The sequence below is a fragment of the Anarrhichthys ocellatus genome, unplaced genomic scaffold, assembly GCF_004355925.1.
Source record: "Anarrhichthys ocellatus isolate YVR2014 unplaced genomic scaffold, GSC_Weel_1.0 scaffold45, whole genome shotgun sequence".
Lineage (NCBI taxonomy): Eukaryota > Metazoa > Chordata > Actinopteri > Perciformes > Anarhichadidae > Anarrhichthys > Anarrhichthys ocellatus.
The window spans coordinates 24,878-48,079 of record NW_022280075.1 but is presented as its reverse complement, the minus strand read 5'-3'; the positions used below and the strand labels follow the sequence as shown (position 1 = coordinate 48,079).

General features: G+C 40.8%; 2 protein-coding genes across 2 annotated transcripts; both read right to left on the bottom strand.

Annotated features, from left to right (window-relative positions):
- Nucleotides 1-196: 196 nt before the first annotated feature.
- On the bottom strand, nucleotides 197-18,068 carry LOC116395262 (pterin-4-alpha-carbinolamine dehydratase 2). The gene is made up of 4 exons (XM_031869001.1): nucleotides 17,737-18,068; nucleotides 16,613-16,744; nucleotides 2,469-2,549; nucleotides 197-868 (listed from the first exon to the last, which is right to left on the bottom strand). The coding sequence occupies exons 1-4, from the start codon at nucleotides 17,857-17,859 to the stop codon at nucleotides 773-775; spliced, it is 432 nt and encodes a 143-aa protein (XP_031724861.1). The 5' UTR covers nucleotides 17,860-18,068; the 3' UTR covers nucleotides 197-772.
- Nucleotides 18,069-18,400: 332 nt separating this feature from the next.
- Nucleotides 18,401-22,206, bottom strand: txndc15 (thioredoxin domain containing 15). Its single transcript, XM_031868999.1, has 6 exons — nucleotides 21,986-22,206; nucleotides 20,864-21,183; nucleotides 20,346-20,492; nucleotides 19,697-19,860; nucleotides 19,266-19,396; nucleotides 18,401-18,768 (listed from the first exon to the last, which is right to left on the bottom strand). Exons 1-6 carry the CDS (start codon nucleotides 22,080-22,082, stop codon nucleotides 18,572-18,574), a joined length of 1,056 nt encoding a protein of 351 aa, XP_031724859.1. The 5' UTR covers nucleotides 22,083-22,206; the 3' UTR covers nucleotides 18,401-18,571.
- Between the last annotated feature and the right edge of the window lie 996 nt (nucleotides 22,207-23,202).

Sequence of the window (23,202 nt, the reverse complement as noted above, 5' to 3'; positions counted from 1 at the left end):
AAAGGCCGACCAAGTATAACTACTCATTGTTAACAACTCAATGATTTGGAGCAACCGCCATCATCCAGCAGGTGTTAACCTTGCCTCAGGCATACACTCTGTCCTTCATACATTAGCTTCCCTTAACCAGGCTGAAGTTACTGAGCACACAAGAGGATGAAAAGAAATTGTTTTGCTACATAGGTTGTCAGCATGAACATAGTTCCACTGATTTGGCTTTTATTACCCTCTTTTCTCTTTGCTGATCTTCTTTTGATGGCGATCCAGTCCAAGGAAACACAGCAGCTCCGTCTGACTCATCCCCTACCAAACCGTAAATCACATAAATCCGCCTCCTACTGACTTTGACCCCTTCCTCACTGTGCTCCACTCTCCATGGCCAAAAGGAGAACATGTGGTCTGGTGGACTGACGGGGAAAAGCATCCTCTGGATCGCTGGCATGTAGCGGACAGAGTCGGCCTACTGCGAAGCAATTACCACAGTGCTGAAAACGAGAAAACACCACACAGTGACACACACAACGTAATTAAATCAGTTTGGATCACTTACTCATGAAATCCTGAATCTGAACCACAGAGCAAGTTTTTCAATCAATTCAGTGCAGCGCTACAAAAACATTAAAAACAGAGACAACACCGTTTCACAAAATCAAAGTTTTATTCTTAACGAAAGCTTCTTACAAAATTTCAAAGTTGTTTAATGATTTTTATGAAGAATACTGGAGAGTTGTGACTGAAAGCAGAGAAACTTTCTGATTGAAGAGCAAATATATTACATGGAAAGTGCAATTTTGTCGATAAACTTGGCCATTTTGATGTCCCGTTTCGACAGTCCTCCACAGTCGTGTGTCGTCAACGTAATCTGGACCTGTGAGGAAAGATACACATTGTTTGCAATCACAAAGCAAGAACATAACTGCTTAGAGTTAAGGGTAAGTTCAGGGTAACTTCCTCGAGTCTCAGCTGGTTGCCTGGCAGGCCAACAGTCCAGCTTTAACCCCAGTGAAACCACAGCATGTTATTTCTATACTCTTTTTTTTTGGTACAAATTAAACAGACTAGATACAAAGTGTTAATTAGTGAGCTTTACAGGCGCTCAAAGACGGATTTTGCTATCTCTGGACAGAGCCGTTTCTCCCCGCTTCCAATCTTTGAGCTAAGCTAAGCTAACTGCCTGCTAGCCTTAACTTCATATTTACTGTAACGAACCTGTCTCCTGAAACTTACATTCCCATACGACAAAACTGCATTGTGAATCACGTTTTCAAGGAAAACATATTTTGTCCTGGATTACGTTTGCCTTTGACGAATCACAAATAAATTTCAAATTGCGTGAAAGTCTGCGTAGGGAAGAGTTCTGGGAGTTGGACGGATCCAAAAACACACAGCTTTCACCAAGGAGACTGTAAATCTCAGCGAGACATTGAATAACCTCAGAAAATGTCAAACTATTCCTTTTATGTGCAAGACTCTGAATATATCATATGTCTGATGAAAGAATGGGAATTTATTGGATTTTTACACCTTGACCTGATCATTTGGATTGAGCCAGGCTAGCTGGTTCTCCCATTTCCAGTCTTGATGCTAAGCTAGATAGCTAAATTTGAAAAAGAACGTGAATCAGCACATTTCCCAAAATTTTGAACTATTTCTTTAAGCCTTGATCCACATAAGATATTTGGCAGGAACTGTCAGCAGGCTGCATTTGGCCCCACCCATTGAGATTTTGATGAAAAAAAAAATGCTTGAATGAAAATTAATAGAATATTAGCAGTAGCGCAGAATACAGCATCTATTTCGTCGAGGCTGAAGCTCAGTCAGAGTGGGATTTATGTGCAAGTGCCTGGTGGAAAGTGCTGTGGGGGCCCAGAGACCTGCAGCACCATTCTGCAGCCACTTTAATAAAGAGTGGATTAGGAGCAGCATTCCTGTCAGAGTGTCCCGGTCCGCCACACTGTAACTCAGTGGCTACAGACTAATGCTGTGAGATTTTCAGGGACTGGGTTTGTCATATCAACCGCTACTTTATTTCTGAGGGCGGAGAAAAGTGAGAGTGTGCGTGAGCGTTGGGGTCGCCGAGGGGGAGGTAGAGATACTTGCAGAGCTTTTCGCAAGAGAAACGATGGGATTAGAGTGTGAAGCTACTGCGTTTTTTCGTCATTGTGACTAACGGAGTGTGTTTCAGGCTTTGAGCGGAGAGCTCTCCAGAACCAGTGAGGATTGTTTGACATGAAAAACATCTGACTTTATCCCGGGTTGATTGATCTCAGTGCGCCTGTAATTTGTCATAAACCAACCGTAGCATTGCAAATATGGCAGTGACTCAAACACGTAGCCGCGGTAAGACTGTTTGATTCTGCGAGCCGAGATGTTCTGTAATGGGAACTAAACAAATGCAGCACTGTAAGTGACTCCTCAATCACTATTACAAATTGTGATTTGGGCCATAATGTGGAGAACGTTATTACCTTATTATAAACATTGAACCATTCTGGGTGATGGTTCATCTTCTCTGCCTGCAGAGCCACTCGAGACATGAAGCCAAATGCCTGTTTAGAGAGAAACAATCAACTGTCAATCAAAAGCAATTCAGGAACTTATCCTCCAAAAAACTGCATAGCAAGTACAAAAAAATATATACTATACATTACTTATGAATACAAAAAAATATATACTATACATTACTTATTAATACAAAAAAATGCAATATACAATAACTGCCGAGAATCAAGTTTTTTTTCCACTGTGCATATAGACGGACAGAGACAGACAGACAGAGAGTTAGATAGAGGGAAATGTGCCTGTTACAGCAAAAAGTACATTTTACTATACAATACGCATCAATACCAAAACTTAGCAGAATACAACATTTTGTCAACAGTAGCTTTTTTTTACTGTGCATATAAACATGTGTATTGCTGTGAGGTGGACAACAGTGTGTAGTAGTGCAAAAATAAACGTTAAAATAAATTTGTGCAGATATGGGTCAGATCAATTCATGGGGATGAAAGATGAGAATGTTTGTCGTCTTTAGTCCGGTAGAAGGAAGCGTGAGGTCGACCCCCCTCTCCTAACAGAGACTTTTTGGACCGAGAGATGGCAGTTGGGGAGGAAGAACCTCCTGCAGCGGTCCTTTGCGTAATAGTGAGTTTTTAAAACTACCTTTATTGATATGAATGGGTGGGCAAAATATAAGAAACACTTGATGCAAAACAGTTAAACTACAGCCTCCAAAACAGAGCGTATATAGTTGAAATTTATTATTACAAACAAAAACAAAAATGCAATTCCTAAAAAAAATTGCTCAACAACAAAAAATGTAATAATTTAGTGAGAAAAACACAAAGAAATCCTCCCCTTGATATCTTACAAAATCATAATGCTCCCTCGCAACAAATATGAAATGTCATCATTCAGTCGGAGGTTTTAATGAATAATCGATTCGTGATTTGGTCAACCAAATGGCAGAAAATAGTGAAGAATGGTACAATCTCCCAAAAGCCCATGGTGGCGTCTTCAAATGTCTTGCTTTGAAAAAAAAAAAACCAAGAGAAATTAAATTTAAAATCATAGAACACTAAATAAACCAGATCAGTTTCAGATTTGAGAAGCTGTATCCAAATAATTTTGGCATTTGTTCTGACTCGAGCTGATGAATCTTCTGTCTTTTGACTAATTGATTAATCGACTAATTGTCGCAGCCGTAAAGGAAATGATCAAAGCACGTAGCTGCAGACGGATGCAGCACAAGGAGCAATGCTGCCCTCTGAGGCGCAGAGAAGCACAATATTCTGTGCATGCAGGAAACCCTCATGAAGGCATGTATGCGCGTACTTCCACACCCTCGCAAGTTAGCAGACGGCATGCAGGCACACACTCAGGAGACATACACACTCTTCATATTTCAAGTTCGGGATGTGGCTCTCTCCAATCACAGGCCATCCAGGGAGTGATTATGGTTATTCTAATTATCTACAAAGAGGAGAGTGAAATCCCTCGTCATGCCCACTGTGAAGAGAGGAGGAAAAAAAAAAAAATCAGGTAGACCTATTTCAGAGCAATTTCCCACTGCAATCTCAATTAAGCCCCTAAATACTTCCTCCCCGCCTAATTAAATCAACTGAAACGCCATTGTTTACCGGCCATGTCTGCGGCCCCGTCCACCACCTGACATGACGAAACAGAATTACTCTCGCCGAAGAAATTAGTGCGTTGTAACCAATTTCTGAGACGTCCTGTTCAGTGCTCGAGCAGCGCGACGTGTGTAACGCGATCGGCAGCTTGATCAAATTGGTTATCAAGGAAAACCGTCTCCTGATCAATTTAAGTAATTGGCATATTCCTGCAACTTGACCCCACTGGCACCAATTTGGAGACCGAGGCGGTCTGCCTTTTCTCAGTTCCCATTGACTCTAATGGAGATGGCTAAGCAGCCTGTCATGTCAGGTGTTGTCCAAACATGTCGTCTCTCTCTCTCTCTCGCTCTCTCTCAGGGTCGAGCTCAGGCTAATCTGCTGCTGAGGAACATTGAGTGACAGGTAAAAGGATTCTGTGTGAACACTTAAAGCTTCCTGCACATTGTCCCGTTTCAAAACACCACGTTCCTTTAAAAAAAACTCACTTTCCAGCCTCGACTGTTATGAAACACAAACGCATCGCCCTGGCAGTTCAACATACTCCTTATTGCTCAAAGCGTGGACTAAGAATATGTGTAAAGAGGGTTTTTTTTATGTTTAAATCAATAATTTTCTTATTCTTATTATCATTGGCACCAGGTATATAAGAAGTGGAAGTAGTCACCGTGACGTCAACCATTTTGAAGCCTCCAGTTTGATATTTTAGCCGTCGCCATCTTGTGTTTTTGCAAACAGAAGTGACACGAGAGGGTGGAGCTTAGTACAACCAACCGCAAAATAAGACAATTTAAGGCAACCAAAAATATTCATGAACTGGGAAAAAAAACTGTGAAAGGGTTCAAGTTGTAAAACGTAAACATGGACAACTCCCAGACCGGACAACGCTGTGGTAGCAACCTGTCAATCACAAGGTAGCCCCGCCCTAAAGCATACTCCACTTTATGGTCTGTTTGACTCTAAATGGACCATAATTTACGAAATGAACATCATGCTGAATTGAAGAAGACTTGAAACTAAAGATTGAGACCATAAACTCATGTTTACTGAGGTAATAAATCAAGAGAGAAGTAGAGTCATTTTCTCATAGACTTCTATACAATCTGACTTCTTATTGCAACAACTACATTACCCCCTCTTAAAAGGACACTGTTGTATCTCTGATGCAAAAAGCTATTTTAGGTAATTTATGCATCATAAATTACTTATGTCAGAGTCAGATTAATCAATGGCCAAGTTTGATTTATCACATATATATTTTATTGGCGTATATGTTAGCTGATTAGTAACAATTGTGAATTGCAGTACAGAAATACCAAAAAATATATTTTAAGTAGTTTAGAAAGTCTTTATTTTCAAACTGTAGAATATTCTATTTAATTGAATACCCAAATTTGACGAATCCATTTGACTGTTTATTAGCTGATAAACTGTGATCAGAGTCATTGTTATTGTTAAAATATCAATATCAGCCTAAAAAAATCCAATCAGGCTCTACTTGATGCCTGATTAATTTCCTGAGTGAATTTGGATTATTTTGGTCAGCAGTCCAAATGCTGTATGCCGATTGTAGCCATCTACACATGTAAGAACATGAGGTTGAATTTGACTGAAACAGTTTTGTACTTTATCCCACTGGAGAATAACTCTTTTCAGGCTTAATTGACCAGCATGTGTGACTAATAGGTGAACTTCCTTATTTAATCGAGGGTGGATCCCTTTTAACACTATATGTCTGCCAACTGGGTCACACCACTTTAAAGCAACATTATCACAATAACACAGTTGTCGATTCACTGACATTACTGCAAACATCTGCAGTCACATCTGTATGATACGTTTCCACATATTTCCAAACTTGGCAGAAGAGGGAACTTGTAGTCTGGACGAATAATTCACTTCGATTCAGTTTTAATTCAAGAAATATATTTTTCTTCAAAAGCCAGCTCATGGCATGAAGACGTTTGCCAATGATTAAGAACAAATGCTGTATTATAAGTGTGTTTTTTATTTGCATTTTGAATCCATTGAATTGACAGTGAACCAAACCCAACCAGAGCATAAACTCATTATCCAAACTTCAAAGTGCTGCACAAAACGCGGGCCGCGCTGCTTTTATCAAGCCAAGTGTCACGCTTCCCGAAAAGTTACACGTCTACGTTTACTCAAAATGTAATTTGGAGGAAGGCGGAATGTGAAACACAAGACGACAAGTTCAGCGTGTATGCAACATGAGCCCTGAATGTCCCAGGAAGACAAAAATGAGGAGAAAAAGCAGTAATCTCCCACTGCAAATGAATCAGAGCTGAATGTCCAAATAGCCTGAAATCCTGAAAAGGCCTGAAGCTGGTGGTCCCTTGGGGGCGGTAAGGAGAGCAGCGGGACACAATACTGCCAAAGTGGCGGTCTGTCACCTGTAGGTCATCTCAACGCCCTCCACTTGGGCCAAACAAGGAAATAAAACCAACCCTCAACATGCTGCTGAGGTCTTATGTCAACAGAGGTCAAGGACTCTCCCTCTCAAAGTGCTTTGTTTACCCCATTTGTATTATGCGGGCCACACTTCTTGAGTCGACAGGTCGGCTATCCAGCCATCCAGCCAGCCATCCGTTCTCTCCAACCGGCCCGACAAGCTGCAGCTGTCAAGAGTCAGATAATTTGACGTGACATTATGCAGGCCCCTCGTCTCAAATAATCAGAAACACACCGACGGCAGACCCCCGCTATGCCCCCTTTTCCCCACGCGCCCCCTTTTGAGGAGCCGATTTGGTGCTATTACAGCATGATTGTCATACAACACTGGATGAGACAGTTTGACGTTGGAGCAGAGTGGTGTTCTCTCTCTCACTGCGGCCGTGGGCTGGAATACAGGACTCGGTTTCAAACACATGTGTCTGTTATTTACAGATCGGTTTTCCACCGCCGCGCGGTCCAAGGGCTTAGAAACGCCTGCTCTGTCTTGCCAGGACTAAGTGCATGCAGATTGTGCCTGCTCTTGCTAGCCCCTGACAGACACACACGTGCACGCTGAAGCATGTGCGAATGCACATATGCAAACCCTCCTCGGCATACACGTGAGTATGTGTCGACACACATGAAGACAAGCCGCTCTCCTCCATTACACACCGCCATGACTACCCGATGATTACCCCGCAAGCCCCATCAGCGCCCGCGTCAGCCCCCTGGAAAACCTTCGCTCCTCCACAGTGAAAGGCAAGAACGCTGTGAATTGCACGGTGGTGGTCATGAGGATGAGGATGATGATGATGACGACCACACCTCTTATGTCTCATTTCTCTCCTTCACAAGCTTCCAGCTGGCCTGGACAGGACGGCCCGCTAAGTTGACATGTAACCTAAAGCAAAAATATTGAATAATTTGGAAGCACAGCTGCAAAGCGCTGAAGTTCTTTCATGCAGCAGAGAGATCTCTGCTGGGTCATGTGTAACATCATAATCTTCTTCAATGAACATTCTTAAAGTTAAGAAACACAGAGAAGATCTTCAATTTGATACCCTGAAGGTGATGCGCGCTGTGAACACTCATTAATGACTATTATCCTGTGTAACAAACGTTCACGACACGGTCAGCTCCCATTTATGTAACGAGTGTAATGTCCTGTAACGCTCAGGCGTGGTATTATGGCCAACTTATGCAAACCCCCTCATTAACTGCAGGGTTACCAGCAAGGGCTTAAAAAGACATTGGGCTCGTCAAAAGACAGCAGACGTCAGGGCCATTTTAGCTTACCCAAGGACTGATAGCCGGATTATCTAACCACCTCCGCATGGGCGCCACACCTCGCTGCTTCCCTGCAGCCATTTTTCACAAGATGAGATGAATGCGCGATGCCTCCAGTTCACAGGGAAAGTTCCATTTTGGAGACGGACGTGGGACCTGAACACCACTGAGCTGATTAACCGGTCTCTCGCTGTGAGTAAAGGATATGGTGTGAGCACTTGTGTAGGGTGATTATGTTTGCATGCGGGTGTAAATACTAGGGTTTAGATATGGAGTTTTAAGGACTTTTAAACTATTTTAAACATTCACATTCCACAAAATTACTAGTTTTTTACCCCTAGAATTAGATTTTTGGCAGGATGGTCAAGTAGCTGAAACTGTTTATTTATGACACAAAAACTCTTTGAGAGTTACCATCTCTTCAAAAGCAATTTGACTCGGGAATACTCTGGGAACAACATACTAAAACTTTAATTTAACAATCAATTGAGTTAGGGTTGATTTTTTTCCAAAACTGACAAATCCATCCATTCGTTTTTCAATTATCGACTCCATCTGTATTCAAAAGTAATCATTTTATAATACTACAACACAAAGAATGCCATGATAGAGTAAAGAATGTTAAGCATTTTGACTTAATAATTGACCAAAATAATAACTGTATAACCATAACCAGGAATAGATTGTTTGATTGTGAAAAAAGATACAATTGCATTGTCAATTTCCTAAATTATATGTCAGAGAAGAATTTTTGTCAGAAGTAGGGAGCACAAGGAAGCGATATCAGGGAATTTCTGCACACACAATTAGTTTTATATTGTATAATATTATTGTATTCATTGAGAAGTTTACAGTCGTTCCAGAGGAGCTGGTTGAATATTTCATCACCCACCTACTACTGGATTATTAATATTATTCAAATGAGGCATATTTCGATATTTTCTCCTCCTTCTAAAGATGTAAATCGGATCCAAATGCTAAATATGTTTGGACATTGTGTATGAGAAAAATGAATGCATTTCTAGAACCAGGGGAGGAGCCCCACATAGTCTTCGACAGACAGCTAAAGTCTTCAACCAACAACCAAAGTCTTCGACAGACAACCAAAGTCTTCAACAGACAACCAAAGTCTTCAACCATCAACCAAAGTCTTCAACAGACAACCAAAGTCTTCAACAGACAACCAAAGTCTTCAACAGACAACCAAAGTCTTCGACCAACAAAAAAAGTCTTTTGACCTGCAAAAAAGTCTTCGTCATGATTGAACTGATGGAGACAAAAGCAAATCAGATGAAGGGCGAGAGGAAGAAACTGGTGGTTAAGTTCACAAAGGACCTCGCCCAGACACACTACAGCTGGGACACACTGCAGAAGGAAGGTGAACCAGGTGGAGGAGCAGATCCACCAGAGGGATACTTAAATCATGGATCTCTGCAAGGAGAAAGAGGGTCTCTGTCAGAAGCTCACAGACACCAAAAACCAGCTGTTGACTAAACGAGCTGAACTCCTCCAGAGCGAGAAAGCTTGGCAAGCTAAATACAATGCTCGGGAGGAGAAGTTCACAAAGGAAATGGCCTTGAAAGAACAGAGCTGGGAGACCAAAGTGAAAGCTTGGCAGGCAAATCACAAAGCTCGGGATGGGAAGTTCAAGAAGGATCTGACCGAGAACAAACTGTGGGAGACCAAATTGAAACAGGTGGAAGACAAGACGAAGGACCTGGTCGAGAAACAACCAAGCTTGGAGACAGAAGTCAAACTGATGAACACCTATGTAAAACAGAAGGAGGAAGACCTGGCCAACAAAGAACTGAGCTGGGAAACAAAAGTCAAACAGATGGAGGACGAGAACAAGGACCTGGAGGAGCTCTGTCTGAAAATGAAGAAGAAGAGGAGAGGCTTCTTGTCCCGCAAGAAGAGGACTGAGGAAAGACAGAGTGAATTGCAGAAAATGAAAAGCAGAATGTATGAGAAGGGGATGGAGCAGAAAGAGAAGAAGAAGAAAGCTGAGAAGAAGAAGACGTTTTTTAAGCCAGACGCACAACAAGAACGAGTAAGGTAGAGGAGGCTCCTGGTTGTTCAGCTCGGGTTGGACTACAGTAGCTCCTCTTTCCTCCCCCCTCCACCTGTCCACCCTCATCATCCCGTTATATTCACGGTGACAACGTGGCTCAGTGGCTCAGCACTGTGGCCTCACAGAGACACCTCCACCTGACCGGCTGTGTCGGGTATATTCTCCCTGTGTCTGCGTTGGCTTTTCTCCTGGTGGTCATGTTACCTCCCACAATCCAAAATCAAAAACGATGCACTTTATGGTTAATTGGAAACTCGAAATGATCTACTTCAATCAATCATATTTATGTAAGGGTTTTCTCCTGCTGCTCAGGTTTCTCCAACAATCCAAAGATATATACTTTCTGTTAATTGGACAAAAAACAAACAAATAACAACATAATTTAAAGTCAAATAAACAGTCAAATAAAGTTATATGTGTCTGCCTCTCTGAATAAATATATACAGTATAAATTAAATTGTTTGGGGGTGTTGGCTAGAGCCGATCCCAGCTGACATTGGGCAAAGGCAGGGCAGCATGTCTATTGCCTGTGGGAGGAGGACAGAGAACCCGGAGAGAACCCACACCGACACGGGGAGAACATGAAAACTCCACACAGAAGGGCCGTTCAGCCTGGGCCCCTCTCGCTCACTGAGGCGAGAGTAATAAATATATCCTGTCTGAATGTTCAGACTTACACAAAGCAAGCTCATTAGTCATACTTAAGTTTTTTCACCACTATGTAAAGTTTAGGACCATTCTTAAGAACTTTGTTTTACATAATTGACAAGATTATAAAAGTAAACCATTTAGATAAATACTGTGAACAAAGTCAACTCTATAGCTCACCGATTAAAAAGCTGTGTGATCTTCTTAATCCGTACATTATGCAAGTTATATGACAAAGAAAGAACAGCTGTCTCCTGGCTAAAAGATCGCTGGTTGTTCTTTCTTTTACCCCAAGAACCTGCCCCTAATCAGCTGTTGATCTGAGATCTGTTTCTCTCACTAACTGAAGGGTGAGAGGCGACAGATGCTCTTGAAGAGAAGGAGGTTCTTCTTTGACACAGTAACAGATTCTCTCTCCCTCTCTCTGTGCTGGGACGGGGATGCCTCTGAGAGTTTGGCTCACCCAGGGGCTCAGTTTTAGTCGAAGGACAACTTTATTCAACACAAGCAGAGCGAGGCCCGTAACGAGAGGCAGAGGCTTGAGGGAGATTTGGTGGAGAGGGAGCCCCCCGACTGAATATAAAAAGGGGGATCAGCCTTGCGAGAGCGGAGCGGAGCGAGCTGTCGAAACACAGCAGTGCTCTCCTCAGTCTCAAAATTGGAACTCAAGTCCAGAAGCCGTGTGGACGCTGCAGATTCTTTTCCGGTGCTTGTTATGCGTTTACCGTCGGTGGTTAGCCACAACTTTGGCGTGTTGTTTGTCTCGAAGTTTGCGTCATATTCATTCGGGTTTTGCTGCAGTATGTTTTGCACGAATATGACTGCAAATGTTGTGAACTTCTATTTTATTTATTTATTCTAGCACAGCATTTGATACGGAATAGCTTTCTTGTATGACCTCAAACCCGTTTCTAATGTGGCCACCGAACACACATCCCTGTCTTTTAGATATCTGGAAGCCAGATTGCTGATGCTTTCAAACCGATTTTCAATATACGTCTTTCATCTTTAAATAGATAATACGTGAGGTAGTCATTGAGAGGTGAGGAGAACATTAATGCAGCAATACAGCCCCAATAACACTGAGTGAATACTGCAAAAACACCCTCAGAATGTAAAACATGTATGCTTCATATTGGTTAATACAGCAATATATCCTATAAGACCATGACTTTCATTAATCCTTACATCCCCTTTGTTTCAAATACCTTTCATGAATGCTAATTTTACTTGGACATGCAAGGAAATACTTGATTTTATTATGTATATTTAAAATGTCCTATACATGAGGCCAAAATTTGATATTTTTGTTTGTGAAAATGCTAATTTGGCTCATTTCTACCTTTTTTGGTAGAATAGTGGCTGTGCCATTTCAGACATTGTTCCCTTGCTGCATATTTAGAGATGGGGTTGGTTATCTTGAGTACCACAGCAACAGTACGCTGGATTTCAAACATTATCCAACCAAAAAACCCAGTCCAGTGTTGCCAACTCTTCTCCACTGAACGTAGCAGCAATAGCTCCAAAAGTCGCTAAATCCAGCAAAAAACGTCGGCCTCTCTCCAAAGCCACTCCCCCAAAATTATATTAATAAACGTAAACAGTACTCACAGCTCTTCAGCTAGTAGCTTGTGGAAGACTTTAGTGATGACGATGCGTTTATTGATTGCTGTCGGGATGTAACGAGAATTTCAACAAAAAAAAAAAATGTTTTTGACGATTACCGACCCTGCATTTAAACTCAACCCTTTAGCTGACGATTTGTGCTATTTCACTTAAATCAACTAGACGAGTTCAGTTGACAAAGTCAATCAAAATATTCTGATTCCAGCTTCTTAAATTTAAATACTTTCTGGTTTCTTTACTCCAGTAAACTGAATGGACATTGGAAAATTAACAAGACATTGGAGGACAATGAAAATAAGTGTTAGTTGCAACCCTAGTGATACACTTTTATGTCGTCTAAATTGATAATAACAGGCACATACCAACTCTAGTTTCTCAGAAAATCTGATTATTTTGCACTTAAGTTAAGTAGCACTCAAAGTCATTTACCTGTTCTAAAGTTTCTCTCCCTTAGTAGCTTGTTCACTTTGCAGGAGAGACTCTAGATAATAACCACAATCATTTTTCCACCCAAAATGCAGCTTTTGATGGATTTTTTTCCCTCCATCACTGTATGACTGAGTATTTGTGGGTAAAGACCGAATGCCATCGTTGTCAACTTGAGCTAACATAACAGTTGAGCATGCACAGCTCACCTCTCCTACACAAACGGCATCTTATAAGGCTACTTCACTTGGGTCACATGAATGTTTCCACTCCATCCACCGAAACGTAAAGCAGATGGTCATCTGTAAACAAACACAACATAAAGCTTGATGCGTAAACAATATCAGTGACTGCAACTTAAATAAAAAACGAGCATGATTCCAATCAAAAGTTACAGTATTAAAGACACACACAGATGTTTCCACATATGATTGCAGGGATTCTCACTGACCAAAGCGACTCCAGACAGAGGATTTCACCTCTCAAACCTTATTAAACATCACTGGACTTGATGAGAAAAAAACAACTTGCGTTTACTTCTCAGACTACTGCCGCTATCGACGCAAAGTTTACCCACATGCTGCAGATGAATTACTGAGCTGCAGCAGCATTTCCACTTGCAGTAATCAAAGAAAAAGAAAGTAAAAAGAAAGCAAATCCAGCTGTCATGTTCTTTAATTTTATTTTGCAGCTATGAGTGGCTCTGTGTAGATTTATAAACCTTTACCGCCACCTAGAGACCACAAGAGGCAGTGTTGCAACTCGCACAGAGGGGATTTGTTATTGTCATTATAAACTCTCGGGGATCTGATTTCCTCAAGCCCATCACTCGCAGATAAGTGGTGAATGGAAATCAGCCAGCGTGTCGCTCCTCATCTCCATTCTCCCCTCTGGTAAAAGCCCTTTAAGAACAGCCATGACAAAGAAAAGGAGCTAGAGAGCTTGTGAAAATGCATCGAAAGGACTGAAGGGGTGGCTGGAGAGAGAATCAAAAAAGAAAGAGAGGGAAAAAGAAAGACAGACGGAGAGAGTTGCCAACATGTAAAATTGGAACAACATGAGCTCATTCCTCAATAACATGGGGCACGGGTGGGAATGAGAGACAGACAACGACGGAGATGGGGAAAGGAGGGTGGTAATGAAAGAAATGCAGATCTACCAGAAGGAATGATGGGGTTGTTAGTGGTTTGTGAACCAGATGAGACATTTTAACCAATTTGATTGTTTGTGAAAGAAATCATTCTGATCGAAACCCCAATTGCTGCCAACTGGCCGCCTGGCGCGTCTCAGGGTAATGCAGCCTGACGTGTCGGGGTAAGAGGAGAGGCTTTCGAGCCAGGAGGAGCAGATGGGGGAGGTCAGCGCTCGCCCCCCGACTTCAAACACGGGGAAGTGTAAAAACAGACTATTTTAGGGGCTAAAACAACTAACGACTGGATTAGAGGAAGTCCGCTAAGTGGCCTTGAGATGTTGCAGTTTACTTCGCCCGATACAGGGCTGAGGCCTCCCAATTCTCTGCCAAAAAAACATTTATATATGACTTTTAGTGGCTCTTTTACACCCAGAAGTAAACGATCTACCACATAGGTCACAATATTGTTGAGTTAGTCGCTTGAAATTGCAAGTAATACATTTCTGTGGTGCGTTTCCTGTGCCATTGATAAACCGGGAAACAGGAAAGTTCAATTTAACACTTCAAGTTGTTTGCAGTACTACTTGAGGCAAGATTATTACACAGAAGAGATAAAACACGAAGAACGTACTCAGGAAAATACTTTTCACAACAAAAGAATACTACAAATTCAAATCTGTAGGAACACCAATGTAAAATCAGGCGGCAACCTCCAGTTCTGAAAAGTGACACCGATGTGGAAGTGTCTTAAAGCTGCGTTCTCTCTACTGTCCAGCAGGGGGCGACTCCTCTGGTTGTATAGAAGTCTATGAGAAAATGACTCTACTTCTCTCTTGATTTATTACCTCAATAAACATTGTAAACATGAGTTTATGGTCTCAGTCGCTAGTTTCAAGTCTTCATTTAGTAAATTATGGTCCATTTAGTGTCAAATAGACCATAAAGCAGGGTATGCTTTAGGGCGGGGCTACCTGACAGATCCCTACCACGCCGTTGTCCGGTCTGGGAGTTGTCTGTGTTTTTCGTCTTCAAACTTGAACCTTTTCACAGTGTGTTTTCAATTCATGAAAGTTTATTATAAGATTTTGGTCGCTGAAAAATGTCTTATTCAACGTTCAGTTGTACTTAAATCCATCCTTTCGTGTCACTTCTGGTTGCAAAAAACCAAGAGGACGACGGGCCAAAATGCCGAACTCAAGGCTTCCAAACCATAGTCCACAAACCAATGAGTGACATCATTGTGACTCCGTCCACTTATTATATACAGTCTGTGGGTAAATTATACTAATCTGAAAGGTTCACTTGCTAGCTTATTTGATCAAATATATAAAGATCTCAGCTTCTGTTTCATAATGTTTTTAATATAAAATATTTTAAATAACAACTACATGAATATTTTTTCTCATAGCAATATCAAGCTTCAAATCATGGCTGCTCCAACGATTATTTAGTCCTCGAATGTCTTGTTTTGTCCACTGGAGAGTAAAGAAACGAGAAAATATTCACATTTAAGAAGCTAGAATCAGAGAATTTTTGGGGTTTTTTTCTTTAAAAATGACTCAAACTGATTCAATTGTCCAAATAGCTGTCGATTGATTCGACAGTTGACAACTAATCAATAAAACGATTAATCGTTGCAGCTCTACTTCAACCTTTCAACAGTCATCAGTGCTTTTCTTTGCAGGTAGGAACAAAAAAAAAAAAAGTCAAAAGAAAGCAGAGAGGAACCTGCCCTCTGCTGCACCTGCAAGCAATCAGCGCATAAACACAGATGAATGTGTGCGTTTCCGATGGTTAGCGAGATGGACGTGCGTCTGGCGGTCTGCGTCCTGATCTCCATCAAACAGACCTCCAGCCAGTTTACCAAAGCCCCCTGAAGACCTCAGCACAACGCGGAGGCTGTCAGAGTGAAAATATAATTTATAAACTACAAAAAATGACAAGAATTATTGGCCACCTGGAATAAAAAAAACTACAAAGACTGACGCAGATGTCATCTGCCTGTGTGTGTGTGTGTGTTCTTCCTGTCATGATAAATTGAATAAAAGCCCAATACACACTCTAACCAGCTAAACAATAACGCAGATTTCGATCAATATTGTGATCCCAGTGATTAGTTATGACTGTTAATGTCAATAACTTGAGGAACCTTTTATTTTTTTTAACTTACACTTTTAGCGATCCAGCTCGACTGATCCAGCGGTGGACTCAGGTGTTTCAGTGCTGTCAATATGGCAATAATCTAATATTTTTAAACACAGAAAACTACAGTGTGTGCAGTTCTGTTTGAACTCGTTGCTGCTGGGCTGGGCGATGAGGCCAAAATCTTCAATCATGATCGATGACGATATATGCGACAATATAGCATGTTTTCTGTTGACTCAACGAATAAACAAAAATAAAGAAATATATATTAAATAACCATTTCATACTCTTGTGGGAGTTAAATACTTGACAAATGAAAACAACTGAGTATTTTCTCATGTATTTAAAAAATCTTTAGTGTGAAATAATCAGATTTTCTGAGGAATTTGACTTGGTGTGAGCTTGTCGTTGTCTATTTAGATGATGTAACTGTGTGTTACGATATCTCGATATATATGATGTCATCACTATACAATTCCATCATATTAAATCATCGACGCAGCTATTTGAAATGATGACCTGCTGCTATAAACTATGTTACGTAGTGAACGTTCAGCATGGTCTAAACTTATGGCCTTAAATCCAAGTCTGAACCCTAAACTAAACCAAAGAACAAAATAACGTCACTTTACAAAAATATTCTGAACTCAAGATCAACATAAATAAACACACTCATACACACACACACACCTGATTGAAGGTTTTAAAGTGGAGCTCTTTGAAGATGGCATCGCGGTCGTCCACCTCCACCCACCCTGTGGCCCTAAGGTCCATCACCTGCTGATCCCGGTCGGCGGGGAGGAGCCAGTGGGAGTCTGACGACTGGAAACAAATGCACACAAAACTCAGAATGTGTACACCTTATTGTTGTTGTTCCTGTTGTAATTACATTAGAACAAGCGCTTACTCCGTGTTTATTCTCTTTTCTCAGTCTGCTGTGGTTTGCTCTATCGGCCATATTTATGTTTCAGATGTATATAAGGACATTAATTCCTATTTAACAACTTTACATCTGTAAAACTGACTGAAATTGTAACTATTATCATTTGTTCTTGTATTTGCTTTTAAGACTTCTTCTAACCCAAGATCCCTTTGATCCAGACGTGCTAATTCATCCTTTACTGCCACTGTGGAAACACGGTTTAAGCAAAGTTTGAGATGTGCCTCATTATATATTCAGATGTCACATTCTGTGTTACCTGAGTACTATTAGTGCTGCGTCCACAAGGTGGCAGCCAAGCAGCGAAAATATTCACATTTAACAATATAATTACTGGGCGTGAATTCTCCATCTGCAGCCTACATTTAAAAAAACAAAAAACACACACCCACAACTAACTCTATTATTAATTATAAATCAGTTTGACATTGGCGTGTTTATGTGCAAACTCACACTCACAGTAATAAGAATATAAATCGTGTTGGACTTGTCATTAACCCTTTTAAACCACACATCATAACTTATATCGTCTCATGAGTTAAATCAACCGAATCATTTCTGCCGAATTAAAGAATAGCTTCGAAGCTATTAAAAAATGCTACAAATGTCCTTAATACTTGTGTCATTTCTACAGGTGTGCATGTAGACATTTAATTCAGTGCGTTTCGAATGGAGTTTGGTTTACGTCTTTTTTTTTTACGACAATCTCACGCGTTTTACGCCACTTGCTACTTCAGAGGTCTTACAAGTGTGTACAGTCCTTGCTCGTCTCGTGAGATCACATTCACACGTGCATAACTCCAGTTTAAATCACATGGAATAAGATGCATACACGTGCAAATGATAATGGTCCGGCTGTCACTGCGGCACTCACCATTTTAGACGACTGGTTCTTGGAGAGCGCAGGCAGCAGCAGACTGCTCAGCCTGAACACACGGTTGCAGGGCCATGACCAGCTCGTCCTCACGCTAAACATTAACCCAGACATAACCGACATTATCCCTCTCCACTACCGCTCATTCTGCCCTACAGTCCTCTCACACACTGACATGGCTGGTCAGTTTACTGCCTGATTAAAATTCCTCATTTTCTACTAGGAGTCTGGTTGTGCCAATAATGTGACAACTCGAAAGTGTGTTTCATGCAGGTCTTGCAAACATCAGTGATCATGACAACATTTTTATAAAATTAATATATTTCCAGTGGCGTATTAAAACATATAATCATACTTAAAACAACCTTTAAGTATGTGTTTATATATTTGAAGTATACCATCTAAATCAGCATTAAAAGGTGGATTCATTCTTAATTTCATTTAATTTTATTTAATAACATTAGTGGATGACACTTCACTGCAGCTTTTACTTTATGTGATCCTGCTCCTTACCTCCTCCTTATAGTAAAGTTGCAGCTTTTTGCACTTTGCCCTTAAAGGCTATGGCTGAAAGAGAATATCTAATAAAAATCACAGACGAGAACTATAAACAAACACAAGCCTGCTGACTCACACACAAGACAAAAGACCTGAAAGACAACAGTTACAAATCATTACATTCTTTAATATGAATCCCAATGGCTCACACACATTTATTTCGTTCATCACACACTTGAAATGTAAGCAAATTAGCAACTGTTAATTTTAATTAATAAAATTAAATCGTTCTTCAAATAATCGTTTATGTCCAGTGTCTTGCGGTCCGGCTGTGTTTTCAGTCCTGGTGCTCGTGCTCCTGTCCCGGTATCAGCCAGCGGATGCTGTCTGTCCGCAGGATGGCGTACGTAGTGAAGCCTGTGATGAAGAGGATGGAGAAGACCAGCAGCCAGTCGATGCTCTTCACCGGGACGCTGAGGAGGGGGCCGAGGCGGTCGGTCTCAGTCACGTTTTGGTCGAGGCCGACTTCAAACCCTGAAACACATGAACAGTGCATGTGGAGAAAAACATGACAAACTACTCGTATACTTCAAGATCTGATACTGTATATACATATCTATATCCCTGATATTAACCTGTATATGTTTTTATGATCCAGACTGTTTTCCAATGCAGAAGAAAATGTGCAACTCCTCTGGTTGTATAGACATCTATGAGAAAATGACTCTACTTCTCTCTTGATTTATTACCTCAGTAAACATGAGTTTATGGTCTCAATCTCTAGTTTCAAGTCTTCTTCAATACAGCATGATGTTCATTTAGTAAACTATGGTCCATTTAGAGTCAAATAGTAGCAAAAAAGCCAAGATGGGAACGGCCAAAATGCCGAACTCGAGTCCTCAAGACTAAAGCATCAGTCCATGAACCAATGGGTGACGTTGAGGTGACTACGCCCACTTCTTATACACAGTCTAGTCTATGCTGAAACCTAAAATCTGCATTATTACGGACTTCTTCCACTCAGTTTGTACCTGTCTGGTTGCCGATGAAGGAGGTGAGCGTCTCCAGCGTTCTGTCGGTGTGGTTGAAGCGAGCCATGGGTTTGGCCCCCTGGAACAGCAGGATGTTGGGCACTGCCACGGTCCCGAACCTCGTGGAGAGGCTGGTGGAAGATGGAGACGGACAACACACGGCTCTGTTTTAGATATTCAGTTGCTGATCTGGTCTAACATTATTGACATTGATTTAAATAATTTTAAATGTTCTTAATAGACATAAAAATGTTCAGTTTTGGTTGAGACTCTGTGAAAAGTTATTGAAATTAGCTAGTTTACTATTTGCTAATAAAACTGTGAGCGATATTTCTACCAGACACAAGCTAATGTGGTCCGAACAACAGACCACAAAAGATACGAAAAGATCACGATGATACACATTAATACCAGAAGTCATGACCATTCACCTGCTGTGCTGCGAGGCATCCAGTGCCAGGAAGTGCATGCTGGGAAAGACTCGGGGCAGAGCGTTGAAGTGAGGTGCCAGGCTGGCTGAGAACTGGCACCAGGCGGTGAAGAACAGCACTACGGAGCACTCTGTGCCGTTAGCGTTCAGGAAGTCCATCAGGTCCTGAGAGAAAAGAGGAACAAAGACGCAGACTGAGGGATGGATTCTTAAATACGACTGCGTTTATTCTTAAAGCAGCTTTCCCAGAACATGCATCCCTTTTCTCTCTTGTCCACATTTTATTTGCAAATGAGTCTGCAAGCTCTGGTTTGTTAGCATTAATATAGCGCTTGACAAATACATACGATTACCTCTGCTCAGGTCTGTTGCCTGTTAAGCTGTTTGTGTGTTTTGTCAAAAGCAGATCAAACACTTACTAACAGGTTTCACCCGTTGAACCCGTAAGCCTGGTAGGAAGTAAAACTGTTCATTATTAGCTTACCACCTACAGTCTTTGGTCTATAATAATGAAGCTAAATGAATAACATGTTTAAGGGTTCACTAAACATGATAACACGTGTTAAGCTCTAAGTTGTCTTAAGTTAAACGTACGAACAAATTCAGGAAAAGCGTTCAGATGTCGGCAGTGCTGATGGCAGCATGAATACCTGTGAAGCGCTGAGGACCTGCACGGTGAAATCGTCAATTCCTGTGATGTTCCTCTTATCGCAGGTCACCTTGTACGTCTTGGCGGTCTCTGTGGCGTTCTGCTCCTCGGACGGCAGGATGTCGGCGTGCACTATGTCGAGAGTGATCTGGGGGTAAACATCCAGAGAGAAGTCCACATCAGGCTTCAGAATGACACCAAATATATAACATCTAAATTATTCATCGATTATCAATATAGCAGAGCAGATGCATTTTCTGTTGCTCAACTACTTGATTGACGAATCGTTTCAGCTCTAATCTCAACCCAGACAAAGCTTAAGGAAGTCTTATGCATGATTTTAGCTTATTACTTTCTGTTTTGGAGTTGTTTTTTTGTTTTTTGGGGGGGTGAGGGCAGGATTAACAGGTAATGAATTAATTAATTAATTATCAGCTGTCAACTAAATTAGAAATATATGTATAAAGAAAAGAAAACACAACAACTCCCATTCATGTTGTAGTGCTCGTAGTGAGTTACCTGCTGCGATGAGTCGTCACTCATGTCCTCCATCGACGCTCCTTTAGCAGCCAGAGCAGGTGAATCACACTGGGCACTGTTCTCATCGCAAGGCGGGGAGAAGCCTGACTGGTAGTCTTTCACATTTTTGGGGAACAGGGACTCGATGTCAGACGGGTCGATGGGGGCTTCGGTTCCCATCACAGCATCTGCCATCTCAGCCGTCTTGAACTGCCTCTTCGGCAGAGAGTCCAGGTCTTCTAACTCCACAAATTTGGGGCTGTTTTCCATATCAGACACTGCGTCCTCTGACAGCATGAGCTCCAGGGAATCATCATTTTCTGAAAAAAAGAAGCAATAATTGATCAAATTCAGTACAGAAGACATTTCTCTCACAGCTATCTTTCTTGTTTTCCTTTTGAAAGTGTATGACGATGCTAAAGATGTGCCTTTTTTCAAGGTTTCTCTAAAGATGATCTCTTATTTATAAAAACAGGCTCTAATTTGTTGGCCGTAAGTTATGTCCCAGGAAGATTACTGAGTAAAGGAAGGTTTCCAGACCTCTAAATCACAACCCACATCTCTGATGTGTTCAGTGACAGATGGAAGTGATATGAGATGGCAATTCAGTCCGGCTGGAAGAGGTCAAGTTGTCAGTTAATAAGGTACACCTAGGTAAAACTAATGCGATCGTATACACACACAAAAATGTGTCCATGAAGGTAATGGTGATGTTTTAAAGAGGTGAACATGAAGTAAAGGTCGAATTAGCTCTTGCTAGGTCCTGCCCAATAAGGTCAAGTCATACAATTTCCTAAAGAGAGCATCACTAGCTTTTCAGCTAGTTAATGCTACAATCCAGATATTAAAAAGTGTAACGTTAATGTGACTATAAACGTTTGATTAGGAGTGTAATTAACGTTACACCATCTCTAATAATGTATGATAACATCCACTAGTTTGATGGACAGGGTTCGTTTGATGTCTTGTTAAATCGTGAACACATAATTGAGACAACGAACTAGCTTCTTGGCATAAAAATGCAATTAGCAGTATGATAACAAGTTAGCCGTTAGTTAGCGTTAACGGCCAGTTTGCAGTGTTTTGCTAGCTTAAAAAAAAAAGCTGCTGTCAATCTCTTACCTTGTGCGGTCACAGCCGAATACTTCAAAACATCAGAATGATAGAACATAAAAAAGAAAACATACGGGATGTGAAGTTTATTTAAAATCACCGTCATATTTCTTTTTTTATTTAGTTAGATGCAAAAATGAACGGCTATCACGACATGTTGAGATGTGACATGATGTTTTTCGTCTCATAGGAAAAGAATGTTTCCGAGCGGTGGCGGAAGAAAATACATGTTGCACCACCAAATTCTACTTCCGGGCATAGAGACGACTTCCGGAGTGACTATTTGCAACAACAAAAAAGATTGATGTTATATCTTTTGATTTACGTTTGAAATACACGCCCGTATGTGGCGTGTTTCTCTGTAGTACAACTAGATAGAAATAAATAACTAAAGATATGGTTGTCTTGTATCTATACAGAAGGGTAATCCCGATTTAACCGCTGAAATACACAATATAACTGGTTTATTTTCAAGACGATTGAGTAGATTGTATCAAAAGGAATTCCGTTAGCTCAAGTGATTAAATGAATATTAATTAAATGATTCGCACAGCATAATGTCAAATCACCTATATAGATTTTAAGGCTAAAATGGTACTGATTTGTGTAATTTAATTAATTCCTGTGTGTTGAATAATATATATATAAGTATCTGTATTTATTTAAATAGACTATTTGGTGTTGTTTACTGCCATTTTCATGACATACTTATGATTGTAATATAATGCATATATGCAATATATGCATTTTAATTAAAAATCAGTTTTTGTCCAACTTAATACAGAATTGTTTCATTAGATGAATGGGTTTTATTATGTTAAAAAAATACAATAAAAAAGAGTCATGTATGTAAAAATGTAGAAATGGATTTGGATTTTTGAGCATCGGCCAAATTAATGTCATAAAACGTTTTTATATTGTATATTATGTATTTTGTGTTAGTGGAAGTAGTAGTAGTAGTAGTATCATGTTGCATTGGGAACACTGGTTCTCAGAGCCTGCATTCTATTATAAAATCTGTATTTATCTAAAAGGAAGAATGTAACTGACTACTAAAGAAACACTGCAACTCTCAAACCGTTCCTCTTCCTGGAATGAAGCACAACTTTATAACCCCCACACCGACTCTATTTCTGCTGTAGGGGAGTTTCCTCCTGCTCAAAGTCTACTCAGCTCAGATATTTGTCGTTCCCTCCCCTTTCACAGATCTGCCAGTTAAAAGATTG